General features: G+C 33.3%; 1 protein-coding gene across 2 annotated transcripts in view; it reads right to left on the bottom strand.

Moving 5' to 3' along the window:
- The window catches only part of SEMA3E (semaphorin 3E), a 277,385-nt gene that overhangs the window by 117,319 nt on the left and 143,516 nt on the right, over positions 1 to 16,550 (bottom strand). For both annotated transcript variants that reach the window (XM_007982335.3, XM_073009166.1), the window contains exon 2: positions 194 to 354. In XM_007982335.3, coding sequence (XP_007980526.2) covers positions 194 to 354 — 161 coding nt within the window. The remainder of the gene's footprint in view (positions 1 to 193; positions 355 to 16,550) is intronic.

The raw sequence follows: 16,550 nt of genomic DNA, 5'->3' as shown, positions 1-16,550 counted from the left end.
AATAGAAAAGTTCATACAACATGATTTAGAAATCATTTCCTCAAAATGATTTTAGTTTTAACTAATATTTTATTTAAAAAGTAATCACTCAAAATTTTAAAGTGGTCAATACAATTAAAAAACGACAAGGAATATTCTTGGAATTTCCCCCCTTTTCTTTCTCTACTGAAATGCAGTTTGGATATTTCTATACCTCTTTATAGCCGTCACTGATTCTCTCCAAGCTGAGGGAATATACAAGGTCCCTGCCTCCCACGAAGAGCCGCTCTTGATATTCATCCAGCAGCATTGTATGGAGATCAAGAAATCCAAATGGGCTATGAAATACTGATGTTCTGTTCAGATTCAAGAGCTCTGAAATGCAAAATGATATGTACACTAAGCACACGAGAAAATGTAAATACCCTTATAACCCTTTTCTCATAGTTCTGTTTTCATCCCTGTTGGAACCAAGTCATTAACATGCATTTTATCATAAATATACTGGCAACAAATTTTAATGTGCACAAGGTAAAATATTTCATAAATTTATGAATCTAAAAACTTCATCAATTTAATAAGAAAAATATTCTATATTTTTAAATCCAGAAAAATAGTCATTCTTCACAATCTTTAACATAAAGTGCTGGTGAAAGTCATTTTACAGCTCCTCTAATGTATAATGGTTACAAATCTACATTAAACCCACCAGAGTGTGTTTATTGAATTTCAGATAAATGCCACTCAGAAAAATAATGTTTCTACTTGTAATTGGTTTTGATAGTCACATCCAAAATCAAATTTTCCCAGTCTGCAAACTATCAGCGTCATTAATACAATGAGGCATTAATGTGGTAACAGTTACAGTAGGGATCACTGATAAAACTGGGGGGAATATATTTTCAATCACTGCAATTTTTGCTAATACTCTTGCATTCGTGCTTATGTCAGAAATTTTGAGCTGTATGTTTTACCTATATACATTTAATTGTAAGAAGTCATAATCTGGCAAACCTCTCGTGTGTGCATTTGTTTGTTAAAGGTATTTAATTGCATATGGCAGTTCAGTGCTTAAGGTTGGTAAAATGATACATGAGAGCCTTTGGTGATGAGAGAGGATAAAAACCCCAAGTCTAGACTCTGTATGCTGAAGAATTCCTGAAGATGCCCTTTGGCAAATGTTGACAAATTAAAAGATAACTTTTTTTCCAAAGATCAATGCCTAATGCATCTAACAGATAATGTGAATTCTTGGTGACTAGGACACTAAAATCTAAACAAATGGTACTATGAAGTAGGACAAATCTATAGCACTGTGCCCACTCTTACACTTTCTGTTTCTGAGAAAGAAGAGATGAAGTATATACCTCTGTATTAATAATATATTCCTTATCTATATCTCTACCCTCAAACTCTTGATGCCCAAAACTTTACGGAGTAGAGTTAACTTTAAATCTGTAGTTTAAAATGAACAATACTGCTAAAAGTATCTTTTCCTCTGTATTAATAATATATTTCTTATCTATATCTCTACCCTCAAACTTTGATGCTCCAAACTTTGTGGAGTAGAGTTAAATTTAAACCTTTAGTTTGAAATGAACAATACTGCTAAAATCAATATATCCCTTATAAAGGTAAAACTTTTTCTTATTGAGTTATTTTTGAGATATTGAGTCTTTTGCCTATTCACCTAAATAAATAATCTGAGAATAAGTTTTGAGGGTGGGAAAAAAGGAATAATAGGTATAACACACAAGAGGTTTGCCAGATTCTGATATTTTAAAATTAAATATGTATAGGTAAAACATATAGCTTGAAACTTCTGACATAGGCATGAAAGCAAGAGTATTAGCAAAAATTTCAATGGTAGAAAATCCATTCCCTATTATTCCTTCTTTTCCCACCCTCACAACTTACTTGGGAAGGAAAATAAAATCGTTTGAAAAATTAGAGGTTCTTAAATCCTGGAAGACAATTTTTTTCCGTTTAATAATCTTGCCCAAGTAGAATCATACTGCTTTCCTTTACATACAGCAAGAGAAGCACAGGTTAGAATCCACTGGCATAACAAAAATATAGCTCAAAATGGTCTGCTATCATTATACTTTGTCTTTATATATAAGCATTTATTTTTATATCAGGGCTGCTAAGTGGATTTTTAGAAAAGTTTCCCCAGTTATTCCAATAGTTGGCAACACTTTTCAGTTTTAATGCACAGTGAAATAATCTGAATGGGTACCACTGATGAAAGGATGGTTGCACACTAGCTTGAATAGGTTCCTAGGCTGCAGAGCTACCCAGAACACTCAGGTGTAGAGCTTAGCGGACTAAGCTGGGAAATAAGACAAAGTCATGAGAGGATTCAATTATGAGGGATTTTAGGAAGAGGCAGCACAGTCAGTAAAGGAGGCACTCCATGAGTGACTCCATCTAGGGATGACCTTGCCTGCTGCCCAATGAGGTGATTAGTACCTCATTACCCCTGCGTGCACATGGCAAGATAGACACCAACTTCTACTTGCTTTTACCACTTACCAATTTGCCTACTTGCTAAGTATATTACAGTTCTAACAGTCTAAAAGTAGTAGTTCTTATTTCTTTGTAAATAATAGTGGAAACTAATTATTGAATCATCAATCTTATTTTATTCTGATGTATCACCTCTTGTAACCTATTCTTCCTCTCGATGGCCAAATCTATCCTGTGAGATCACAAAAATGTCCATATTGCTATGGATATGTACTTTGGAGAAAGCAAAGGGAAAGAACCGAAGTGTGCATACAACAAATGCAAATTTTGTGAATCTTCGTTTTTAATGATCTGTACATTTACATATATATATTTTGTCTTTTACAAAACAGTAAACAACTACTGTATAACAGTTTAAATTACCAGTGTATTTTATTTTACTGGAGAAACCTAGGTGCCCAGAAATTTAATGACTATCTTATGGTCATACACTATTACAATAAAAATCACTCAATTTACCTCTAAAAACATGAGAATTAAAGTATAACAGATGTGTATATTATAACCAAAGGTCTTTGTAGACTGAGAATCTGGAAGGCCAGGTTTTAGTCTTGGCTTTGACAATAATTGCATAGGTAAACTTGAACAACCTCTTAAGCTCTTTAGACTGGATTCTTCACCTGTTAATCACCCTTCCACCTTTAAAATTCTTAATTCTTTGACTAAATTGCATTTCTAAAATGAAGCTGATGAAAGAGTGCAAAAAAAGAAAGAAGGAAATTGACACTTAGATGTTTTATGGAGTCATTTAAAGTACAGTGCTGAGCTTGTATTTTTCTTTTTCACACTTTTGGAAGCTTATCAAAGGGAAGGAGTGGTGAATAGTAAGTCTAACTATCAGATGTCTCATGTTCACGTTTGCCTAAAGTGAAGTAGCTAGAAAATTCATTTACAACTTTTTCTCTGACCCTAATGTTTATAGGGTCAGTGAAAAAACAATGTAATAAGGAATTTTGGAGATTACTTTTCCTGATTCATTCATATTGCCTCAGAGAAAATTGTTGCCAAAATATGTTTGGATACATAAAACTGAATATCCTTACATACCATAGGTAATAAATTGAGAAATATCATTTTATTTATGAAGATACTTCTTAGAATAATTTCTAAGATCATTTTTTAAATTTATAAAACCTAATGAACAGGCTGTAGTTTTCTTTAAACATTTCATAATATAAGAAAAGAAAAAATGCATTGAATGCATCGACTGCTCTCTACCCTGACCAACACGATACAACAAAACAGTGACAACAATTGAATTCCTAAGACATTAAGACTTGTCAGTAGATAGACGTTATTTTAAAATCATAGCACTAACTAGAGTTTATGAATGCCATGGTTTATATTTTTCTTGTCCACTTTCACTGACATAAATCCTGTCTTGATCTTTAATTTTCTCTTAAGGCCTAGACTGCTTTTCTCAAGTGGTTACAATTTTGTAACATCCTTGACTTTAAGTTAAGAAAGGTTAGAAGTATCCACTATATATGAATGTTTGTGCTTTAGACATATATCTGTAATAATGGACACAGAGCCATTCTAAAATAGAAAATATTTTTGAAAAGAATGTGAATGTTTATTATATATTTACTATTATTTATTCCATGTTAACTCGATTTTTCTACTTTATTTGATTAATTTGCCTCTTTCCAAAAAGGATCTGAGATGACTTATACAAATATATCCAATCAAATAAACAAATATATTTCTAGGGGAGTGAGGGTAAGAGAAAAACAGTAAGATGAGTGGGTTGTAATAAATTTAACTGGGAGTCATCCTCTAATATCTAATACATCGTTAAAATGAATCCCAAATTTGGCCTCAGGCTTCCCAAAATCCAAAGTAGAGGAAGTCATTGTAATACAAGGAAAAAAACTATCAAGTGCTTAGGAGCATTATCTAGTATTAAGAACTAAGAGAAATTTCTTCTGAGGTTGTAATAGGTATACTGAAAAATACTGTGGTGGACATTCAACATCACTAAGAATTAAGGTGTCAAGTTCCATACCTGTGCTTATAATTACATCCCTTAATGAAAGACAACTAAACTAACATCAAAATTAGTTGTCATTAACTCCACCAAAAGTCACTTTATGGCCTTGGGTAGCCACATTATTTGGAATATTAATGATTGCAATGAACAGAGATTAAATTAAGGTAATGTAAATGTGAGGACAGAAATCCTGGCCTCATGGTAATCAGAAAACAAAAAGAAGCCAACGTAATTTATCTCTTAGGAGATGCTGCATCTTTGCTTCTTGCTTCTTGCTTCTCTTAATGCCACCGCTTCACTGTACTGATTCTAAAGAGCTTATTCATTAGTTTGTTCATGACCACAGATAATATATCCTATTGTTTTGTTTATAATGCTCTCTTTACAAATAAAACATACTTCAATTTCTATGAATTTCATATGAATGAGATAGATGAAAGTCTGCTCATTCCAAAATAAATTGGAAATAGAAGCGTTCTTCTCTATTCAGATATGAAATTTATTCTCCAGTTGTGTGACTTTCACAATCCAGTTATTATCAGGAAAAATGACTTAATAGGTTATTATATATAACCTATATGTAATATATATTTATTATATATATAAGATATAACCTTCCAGCTCCCACATCACCACAATGTGACAATGGCTCCTGCACTTCGCAATTCAAATTCTCAAGGGAAATAATGAAATTGTGTCAGCTAGTGTTCATAATTCATGGGTTGCTGGCTTCCTCTAGATTGGATGTGTTGTGAACAATTATCCATCTGTGGTTAAAATGTGGAAGCCACATGGCAAAATGTGTAGTTTCTATAATTAATGTGTATGGGGTCAGAGCAGTCAACATGAAGCATGTCTCAATTCCATAGCAAACTTAGCCAGTCTGTCTTTATTCATGAACAAATTTATAATACCATAAATTTGTTGCACTCTGTATTTCTGCTAGACTAAATAAGTTGGCCTGCTGTTGATAGCTTTTCATGATTATATAATCATGTTTAGGTGTTCATGATGGTTAGATGTTCAATCATATATAGATGTTTATGACTATATAATTATATTGCATGTTGGAGAGTATCTGCCAAATATCAAAATTTGAGTATTCATTAATTGATCTTAAGTCATTTTTCCTGATCATAACTGGATTGTGAAAGTCACTCACATGACTGGAGAATAAATTTCATATCTGAGTAGAGAAGAATGCTTCTATTTCCAATTTATTTTAGAATGAGCAGATTTTCATCTATCTCATTCATATGAAATTCATAGAAATTGAAGTATGCTTTATTTGTAAAGAGAGCATTATAAACATAAAACAATTAATGAGATCAAAGCAGTAAAGTTTGATAAATCATGGAATTCTGAAGTTTAAGAAAAAAGCAGAAACATAATTATTAGGGGAAATCTGGGGAAGAAAATATACATATAGCACAAATGGAAACAAATTGTTTTTAATACATTCTTTTAATATGTTAAAAAAAACTATTTTAAAGAAAGAAGAAAAAATATCACCTCTGTTCTGTAAATAGCACATTATCAAAGAGGACACAAAAAGTGAATTTGCATAAAAAGAATTCAACTTCATTAAATGTTCAAAGGAATGAGGATGAAAATGTCACTTTAGTGGTATTTTTAAAAATTACAATAACTAGTGAAAATGAGAATTCAGGCTCTTCTAGAGATCTATGTAAAATTTCTATATTACACAAATTTTCTCCAGTGAACATGTGTTACTTTACCAAAAATGAAATTATATAAGTAAAAGGGGAAGACGTATGAGATGTCTCCTTTTTTATGCAACCAAATTTCCTCCTATATCCGGGTACTGATCCTCCCCACCCTAACTCTCAAGGTGATAATAACAGTTAATAAATATTTATTGATCAGTTACATAGCATGTATTATCTAAGGGCTAGACATTTTTATGTCATGTAATCATTGTGACACCTCCTCAGAAACACTATTCTCCCCATTTTTTGCATGCAAAAAGAGAATTTATTAGAGATTCAGTACAGAGTTAAGGTTATTTTGGTCAGCGTTGGTGACAAAATTTGAACAACAGACGTTGACTGGAGAGCTTTGTTACAATGCACATGAGATTTCTAAATAATATTTTTAAAATACCCTAGCAATTCAAAGTCTAGTCTATTAAGAGATTATAATGCATCAGAAATGAATGCATTTTTTGCAGAGCCTGATATAAATAATATGATAGAAGTTTTTTTAAATATTTAATAGGTTGTATTGAGATAATTCAAAATAATTTAATGGCAATGACATCAATAGAAAAATTCAGGTTAATATCAATTCAATTTTAATCACCTTTATTGTATATTTTATAAACTATCTCAAATAATTACAAAATTTTTTTGTTGCTTTGACTTATTGATTCATGACATTTTTAGTTTTACATATCTTACTTGTGAGAAAATGGAAATATTTTTACCTAATTTGCCATGGAGTTTCAAAATGTATTGAATATTTTTTGCATATGATGAAGGCAATATAAAGGCAAGCAAGGCTTTCTTCCCTCCTCAAGAATTTTTCCTTTCTTAGTTTTAGAGTCACTCCTTTAAGTCATATTAATTATCTGAACTCCAAATCATGGTCCCTGGACTTGGCATATTTACCAAGCAATGGCTGATTTCTTTAAATCCCTTCACACTGCTTCAAGCTGCCTGGATGAAAGAAACAGAAAATATGCAGGAAGATGGGGACAGAAGAAACTCTAATCTCAGGTTATCTCAAGAAAACACAGTGCAAATAATGGACAGTGCTGACTCAGTTAAATGAAGCAAGCTCCTCTTGAGTTTTCCTACTCTAAAAATAACAGGAATTGCTTGGGGAGGGAATGGACAAAGAAATAAGATAAAACTGAAATGTACCAACTCAGAGTTCATCCGGAAATTTTCTAAAGAGGGAACTAATTATTATTGCTAAGCTGCATGCTAATTATCAGCTGTCAATGAAGATATACTCTGAGGATTTAGTCATTTCCTCTCGTGGCCTTTCCTTTTAACCTGCAAGAGACACAGTTTTAAAACTCACTGACATCACTATATTACAAAGACAGTTCTCTACACTTTGTCAGAATATATTTAAATGCTATAGTTTCTTGTGTAAGATGAAAGAGAGGAGAACACACATTTTTCAGCTCTCAAACAAAAAGAGATTACCAGGGGAGAGGTGTTTCCTTCTTGAATACACATTTCTTGTTCCACGGTCACCTGCCAACTAAAGATTTCCTGAGACTCAACACTTTAACTAAACTTGTCATGGTTTTCTGAGTTAATTACCTTATTCAATATTGTCCTAAGGTTAATTCAACAACAACAAAAAAATTGAATTTCAGGCAGTAAGCATTGTTAACGAAAATGAAATATGGAAATAGCCATTAGAAATTTTCTTTAACTTTGTAATGGTTCAAAAGAAAAGGTTTCTCACAACATGCTTTGATGATTTTGACAGATTTGACTGATGATCACTAGTGGCTTATAATGTTGAAACAGATTCGTAAAGAAATAAGCAATTAACTTTTTAAAAAGTGTAAACAAGGACCAGCTCATTGATTTGCTAATTGCTCTTTTTAGCAATGGACAATCGGCTTGTCTTTCACGCATTCTTTGAACTTTTAGGTTCTATTATTTTCACAAGTCAAAGGTGTACAATAGGCATTGTCGTACTTCAAGTTGCTCAGTCATAAACCACTTTCTGAAGAAGGCAGGAGTTCAAATATACATAGGAATAGCCTAGACATTAAATAGCATTTTAATTCTTCAAAGAAAACAAAATAATGTGATTCGTAATTTTCAGATTCCTTGTGTTCTTGTCATATGTAAATTATTATTTAATGTTATATGGAAAAGTAAAAACGAAAGTTAAGATGTATTTAATGACTAAGATGAAGACATTCATAATAAGCTACTTCTACTTAATAAATAGTAAATATATTTTCTCTTATGGCTTTCTTAATAACATTTTATTTTCTTTAGCTTATTTGATTGTAATCATATAGTATATAATATATATAACATAAAAGTATCGGTTACTCAACTGTTTATGTTATCTGTAAGGCTTCTGGTCAACAGTAGGCTATTAGTAATGTTTTGGGGGATTCGAAGATTATACTCTAGCTTTAGACTGCACTGTGGGTTAGCATCCCTAACCCCCAAGTTGTTCATGCATCAGCTATATATTGAACATCCACTGTATTAGGAACTATATCTGGAGTTTCAGAGGAATACTAAAGATCAATATAATTCTATAAACATAACACAAATCAGATTTTAGTATCCATCATTTTATTTCTGAAAATTAATTTTAGATACAAGGTTTTTTCAAACTTGTGTACTTAATAAAATCAGGCACATTCACTTTGTTTTTTTTTTTTTTTTTTTTTTTTTTTTTGAGACAGAGTCTCAGTCTGTTGCCCCCACTGGAGTGCAGTGGCACGATCTTAGCTCACTGCAGCCTCCACCTTCCAGGTTCAAGCAATTCTCCTGCCTCAGCCCCCTGAAGAGCTACAGTAGTGTGCCACTATGCCCTGCAAATTTTTGTATTTTTAGTAGAGATGGGGTCTCACCATGTTGGCCAGGCTGATCTCAAGCTCCTGACCTCAAATTATCTGCCCACCTTGGCCTCCCAAAGTTGTGGGATTACAGGCATGAGCCACCGTGCCCAGCCCTTTATAAGAGAATACGTTTTATGGTTCAAAATCCAAAAGAATATCAAGGTTTAGAGTCATAAAGATAAACTTCCTCCCATCTGGACTTTCCTTCTGTTTTGTTCTCACTCCCTTGCCCTCAATGGATTAATCTTGTCTAAAATCTTGGGCATTCCTTCAAGTTTTTTATGCATATGCAGCAAATTAGATGTATGAATCTTTATTAATTCTCAGCTTTTTTACAGTCAAAAGGAATCATAATATAAACCTTTTCCTTTACCTTTCTTTACTTCACTTAAAGTATCTGAGAAGTATTTCTGTGTCAAAACTTAGAGAGGTTATAGTTGCAAGAAACATCTTGTTTTATGGATCACTGTGGTGGGCATTTGAAATCTTTTAAATTTTTACTACTGATACAGCACTGCAATGTATATATATGAATATATGTCCATTCACAGATGTGCAAATATATTGGTAAGATAAATTTTAAAGTGGAATTACCAGGTCAAAAGCATTTGTAATTTTAACAAATACTGCCAACTTCACTTCCATAGGGATTATATCACGTTAAAATTCCCTGACTATATGCAAGAGTGCCTGTATTCCCATACCTCATAAACCACATGTAATTAAAGTTTAGGGTGTTTTGCTAATTTGATTGAGACAATATAATTTGAATTTCTCTTATTACAGGTGAAGTTAAGCATCTTTTCATATATCTTAGGTACTTTACTTTTGTGATTGTTCTTATTACATTCATTGTCTATTTTTCTGTTGGTTTAAAGTTGCTTGTCCATATTTGAATTTAAGGAATTTTTAAACTGTTAAGTTTTATGTTATGAAGGTCATGGCTGAGAGATGAAGGAAATTGGACCCTTAAATGTAGAAATTTGTGTATCACTTATGTTGCAAAGATCTTTTAAAGGTGTTTTATTTTAAAAAATAGAGTTAATTCCCTTTTTTTTATCTCATGCAGCCTCTTTCATAAACTTAATTCTTGATTATCTAGAGTAATTAATCAAGTTAACAATTAACAGCTTATATAAAATGCTTCTAAGTTTACATACACCTATGCACATGTGTGCGCACGCACACACACACAATGTGATTCATCAGAAGTGGGCAAGGGGCATTCTCAGTCTTCCAGAGGCTGAATTTGGACATCAACAAAATCCTAGGCACTCCTATTCAACTGGCAAATTATGTGGGAATAAGAAACGTGTGGTTTTACCCAAAATAGAGCACTTGTTTGTGAGAATTCCAGAATTTTGACTAACGAGTATTTTATAATAAGATGTCATAGATATTCAGCCAAAGCAGAAGTTAAGGAAGCCAAGAATATACATGAACTACTGTAGCATTTTTCTGCAACATTAGCCACTTAAAATGTACTTAAAAGAGGCGGGGTGCGGTGGCTCGCGCCTGTAATCCCAATACTTTGGTAGGCCAAGGTGAGCGGATCACAGGGTCAGGAGTTCGAGACCAGCCTGGCCAATATGGTGAAACCCCATCTCTACTAAAAATACAAAAATTAGCCAGGCATCGTGGCGGGTGCCTGTAGTCCCAGCTACTTGGGAGGCTGAGGCAGGAGAATCACTTGAACCTGAGAGGTGGAGGTTGCAGTGAGCTGAGATCGGGCCACTGCACTTCAACCTGGGTGACAGAATGAGACTCTGTCTCAAAAAATCAAAAAACAGCAGTAACAAAAAACATATTTAAAGGAGGGGAGAGAAAGAAAACAGATTTCTAGGAGTTTTTTTTTTTTTTTTTTGAGATAAAGTTTAGCTCTTGTTGCCTAGGCTGGAATGCAATGGCGCGATCTCAACTGCAACCTCCGCCTCTCGGGTTCAAATGATTCTCCTGTCTCAGCCTCCCAAGTAGCTGGGATTACAGGCATATGCCACCACGCCTGGCTGATGTTTGTATTTGGTAGAGATGGAGTTTCACCATGTTGGTCAGGCTGGTCTCGAACTCCTAACCTCAAGTGATCCACCTGCGTCGCCCTCCCAAAGTTCTGGGAGTACAGGCATGAGCCACCATGCCTAACCTCTTCCTTTCAAAATACTTTCATGTATTCTATGAAATTGTCTGCGGTAACAAAGCTTTGATTTTATTTGGGTACTTATTTTTTAATGTTAAGCATATTTAGGTAGGATTCATTTTACGGCAATATTTTAAAAGTCAGCTTTTCTGGATTATGCCATTTTACAGAAAATTGGCTCTTATACAATATTTAAAACTTAATAAGTTACCATTATTTTATACATTTACATCATATTCTTTCTTAGGATTAGGTCTAAAATAAATGGATGATATCTGGTTACTTCTTCATTAATTCACATTAAAATATATATTTAACAATTTTTATTGCATTCACTTAATCTGCACCACTGTAAAACAAAATGCATTTTGCTAGATGCCTTCTGATTTATGAACAAAGTTGGCTAATGTATACATAATTGCAATAAAATTACATATTATTTAAATCATAAATACATCTTGGTTTTATCTCAACTCAAAAACATCCTGTTATAGAACATCCTGAATTTAAGTCACGCTAAGAAGTTGAATAGGTCTATCATCTACTTCATTTTTTTTTCTTTTTCTTTTTTTTATAGATGGAAGTCTTTCTCTGTCACCCATGCTGGAGTGCAGTGGCACAATCTTGGCTTACTGCAACCTCCATCTCCTGGGTTCAAGCAATTTTTGTGCCTCAGCCTCCCAACTAGCTGGGATTACAGGCATATGCCACCACACCCAACTAATTTTTGTATTTTTAGTTGAGACAGAGTATTATTGCCAGGCTGGTCTATTTCTTCATTTGATCATTTTAATGACAGGTCTAATGTAACTTGTTAATACATATATAATTTTTTATGTTTTTGTTGAAATTGTGTGCTTTTCTCTAGCAAAAACTTTATTGACCTTTGGCCTATAACATGTTTTCTCTAGTAAATAATCCATCTTATAACAACAAAGAAGTAAATTAGCTAAAACTGGAATCACATTTTTTTCTTCACATATGGGATTGAATATTTGATAATTTAAGTTTTTCAAATATGACTCTCAAATTTTTGTCTCCTACCTTGACCCCTAAATACATACGTGTTCAGCCAAGTCCTAATAGCTATCTTCTCTTACAGTCTAAAAGTCTTCTGAAATTTAGCAAATTAACAATAAGGTCTTGATTACCAGAGACAAACCAACTCCTTTCCCAGGCTTCCACTCAGTAAATGGTTCTTTGGCTCTTGGGAAAAACTTAGGATTTGTCCTGATTCTTCTTTCTTGAGTGTCACACTATCTGTCCGTAGCATCGCCTCAACCACCTCTCATCTGGACCACTGAAAGGTCTTCCTATTTTTCTGTCTTCTCCGCTCCATGCCTCCCTCGACCACCACCAATGAGTTCACCTCACAGTAGCGAGAGTGATCACTTCTTTCTTTAAAAATATAAATTGGGTCGTGATGTTCCTCCCGCTGTTTCCCAACTCCCTTAGATTAAAACCTGGCTCAAGGTCTGTCACTATCTTTTGGCTGCCTACCCCAGCCCCGGTGTTGCGCCACTTTCTCCTTTCCTCACAGAGCTCCAGGGCTTGCACTTTAGAGTTTGGCCTAGACTCTCCTTCCGTCTGCCACGCACCTCCCTCGGACCTCCACGCAGTTGGCTCCTGTTCTCATTTGGATCTTCCCTCTGTCTTCCCAGTCTTAAGAAATAAGCCCTCACAGTCTTAAGAAATAAATAAGCCTTCCCAGTCTTAAGAAATAATAAGGCTTAATAAATAAGCCTTCCCAGTCTTAAGAAATCTAAAGATTCCAACCAGATTCTAAGTTGCACCATTTTCTTTTCATATCCTATATTGCATGAATGCTCCTAGGTTTTGTGTTTTTTTAAAATTTGTTTGATGGGTTTTTCTTTACTTATATATGTTTTCTCTCTTCTGACAAGAAACATGTTCCATGAGAAGTTGTAAGCCTTTCCATCTTGGTCACTGTGATATCCCCAGGGCCTAGACCAGTTCCTATGGTTTATTTAGTAAGCACTAGATAACGATATGTTAAATGAATGAATTTGTCTGTGTCTGCCTGTCCTCATCGTAAAATAGGGATAGTAATAACTAACTGGTAGGACTACTGTAAGAATCAAATGATTCATAGTACCTAATGGCCAGCAAATATATATGAGTTTCTTTCTCTTTTTATTTTTATTTTTTTGATGTCAATAAATTATGGGTCAAGGGCAGTGAAAGCAAATTTCTCCTGTTGAAATAGGGCTTTCTTAATTACATTTTGTCAAGTGGACATAGTTACTCTCAGGGCTCATCATACAGGCTTAAAGTGAAACAGGAAATTTCACAAGTACATGATTACTGTGATCAGTGTAAACATCCACTGTATATTTTAAGTTAAAACCTCAATTTTCTACCAGTAATAATTTGGGTCAATTTTATATTTCTTATTTTTATCCATACCTTCTCAGATTGCAAGAGAAAAATTTGTCTTTATTTCCTAGGAAATTTGTTTTATTTCTTTATTTATTGATTTATAAGCTCAACCTGAAATAAATTATACAAAGCATTTCTACTCTACCCTTGAAATTTGAATTCTAAGTGCCAGATTGGCAGGCAAAAATTATTTAAATATTTTATTCTTACTATTACTATTAAACTTTAAATTTTTATGAGTTTTCTAATATAGTCATTTATCACTTATTGATGGGAATACATTCTGAGTAATACATAATTAAGGAATTTCATTTTTGTGCAAATATAGAGTGTACTTACACCAACCTAGATGATATAGCCTACTACACACCTAGGCTATATATGGCCTATGGATCCTAGGCTACAAACCTGTTCAACATGTTATTATGATGAAAACTATATGCAATTGTAATATGGTAAGTATTTGTGTATTTAAACATATCTAAACACAGAAAAGGTAAAATAAAAATACTGCATTATAATCTTATGAGACCACCCTCATATAAGTAGTCTGCCACTGACCTAAATGTTGTTATGAGGCACAAGACTGTACTTAATTTGGTGGCTGATTTGTAAGGACAGAAACAGAATTGTCAGTTTTCTTACAGATGCATGGTTTGAAGTGATGTTACAGCATCACAGCAAAATAGCCTCTACATTTTCCTCACTTGACCTCTAATAAAGATCTTCAGTCTTATCTTTATAAAAATAAAGCCTTCCCTCAACTCACATAATTTAATCCTGTAAAACATTCTTTCTAAAAACACATGGTTTCCAGATATACCAGGAGTTTGCAATCTGACATCTGAAATGGTTGTACCTTTAAAAATCTGTAGTTTTCAGACTGACATATTACCAAAGCAATGACTATTGTATAATTTGAACACTTTATCAATATCACATTTTTCTAATAATTACAAAAATGATAGAATAATAACTGAATTTCAAATCCAGGTAGAATGAAGTGCAACTTTATAATATTTTATATCCTGTTAATTTAATAGAAATTGAACCTACTCATCTACATTATAATAACAAAGAAAATAATGCTGTCGGTAGATGCTATGTGGATATAGAGATGAGGTTATGTGCGATTTACCATTACTTCATAGGTTTGGAACTGTCAGACAATCACCAAAATCTTATTTGCTGTTAAATTACATGCCTCAATTACTGTAGCAGCTACCACGTGAGCCGGATGCTTCTTACTAGGTAATAGGCCCCCTGGGTAGATGGGTTCTCTTCAGATGTGGCTAAGAGAAACGTGAAGAGAGAAGACAAACCAATGCTGTGTGTACAATTCACTGATGACTTTCTTTCACAAAAAGTTGTCTTAGTGACTAAGCTGCTACTAAATTCTTCTTCTGTTTTCCTTTTCTGGCAATCCTCAGTTAGTATTGATTTACTATCCAGAAAGCCCTGTTGTTTATAACCTGTCGTGAGGCAAATAGTACCTAAGAAGACCACCCGTGTTTTCTCTGGAAGCTATGAAGGGAGGGCAGCTCACATTCACAGAAAGGCTCTTATCTGTTAGGTACTGCGTGAAATACTCAATATACGTAATTTCACTTACCCTTCACTCCACCAGTAGATTCAAATGGCTTCTATTTTTCAAATTAGAAAAACAGAAGCTCACAGAGAAAGTTATAAAACTTCCTATTGTCACCTATCATTTGAATATCGACATTTCTGGATATTATTCATTTTGCTTATTACAAGTTACGATAACAAAAGAAGTTGTATAAATTATATAGTGGTTTCTTTGTGGATTAAGATGAGTCATAAGTTTTCAGTAATGGGCATTACAGATATTTCCCGTATTTTATGGACTTATCAAATAATATTACCCTTAATAAAAGGTCATAGATACCTTTGGAAGTACACATTTTTAAAATTGTATTTCAGCCTTTTTTCATAAAACCTGATTTTCAGTCTCACTCATCCTAAGTTCTATCTCATTGCAGTTTATGTTACAAACCCAATCAAAACAAATAAATAAAAATTAACACAGAAGATCAGATAATATAAAGATCAGAAGCAAATAAAATTAATGTAAAAACCTAAGTCTATTAACCTCAACCTGTAGTTTTCAGACTGACATATTACCAAAGCAATGACTATTGTATAATTTGAACACTTTATCAATATCATATTTTTCTCATAATTACAAAAATGATAGAATAATAACTGAAATTGTCCAGAGGATGCTCTCTAGAAATTTTTTATTTGTTAATTTTTGGAAACCATGAGAATTACAAAATTAGTTCTATCATTATGGAAAGACAAGAATTTATGCTGAAGATACAATTGTATATTTGCTCAGTTCTTGTGAAGCTGTCACAAAAAGTGTATTGCTTTGGGTACAAAAAAAGTAACCAATTTATTCTTATTGATCTGTTTTCCTGTAATTTTTGATAAGCTTCAAACATCAGTGGCAAGCACTATTCACAATAGCTAAGATTTGGAAACAATGTAAGTTCCATCAACAGATGCATGGGCAAAGAAAACGTCGTGCATACACACAATAGAATATGATTCAGCCTTAAAAACTAACAAGATCCAGTCATTTGCAACAACATGGATGGAACTAGAGATCATTATGTTAAATGAAATAAGCCAGGCACAGGAAGGCAAATATCACATGTTTTCACTCACTTGTGGGATTTAAAAATCAAAATAATTGAACAATGGACATAGTAGAAGGATGGTTCCCAGAGACTGGGAAAGGGAATTAGGGGCTTATGGAGTGGAGGTGAGGATGGTTAATGGATAGAAAAAAAATAGAATAAATAAGACCTAGTATTTGATAGCACAGCATGGTTAAAAAAACCATAAGGAGCAAGAAATAAAATATATTTCATAACTGTATACCTGTATCACACACTTATTAAGAAAATGAGAAAATA

Source organism: Chlorocebus sabaeus, chromosome 21 (assembly GCF_047675955.1).
Source record: "Chlorocebus sabaeus isolate Y175 chromosome 21, mChlSab1.0.hap1, whole genome shotgun sequence".
NCBI lineage: Eukaryota > Metazoa > Chordata > Mammalia > Primates > Cercopithecidae > Chlorocebus > Chlorocebus sabaeus.
This window is presented reverse-complemented; position numbering and strand designations above follow the sequence as displayed.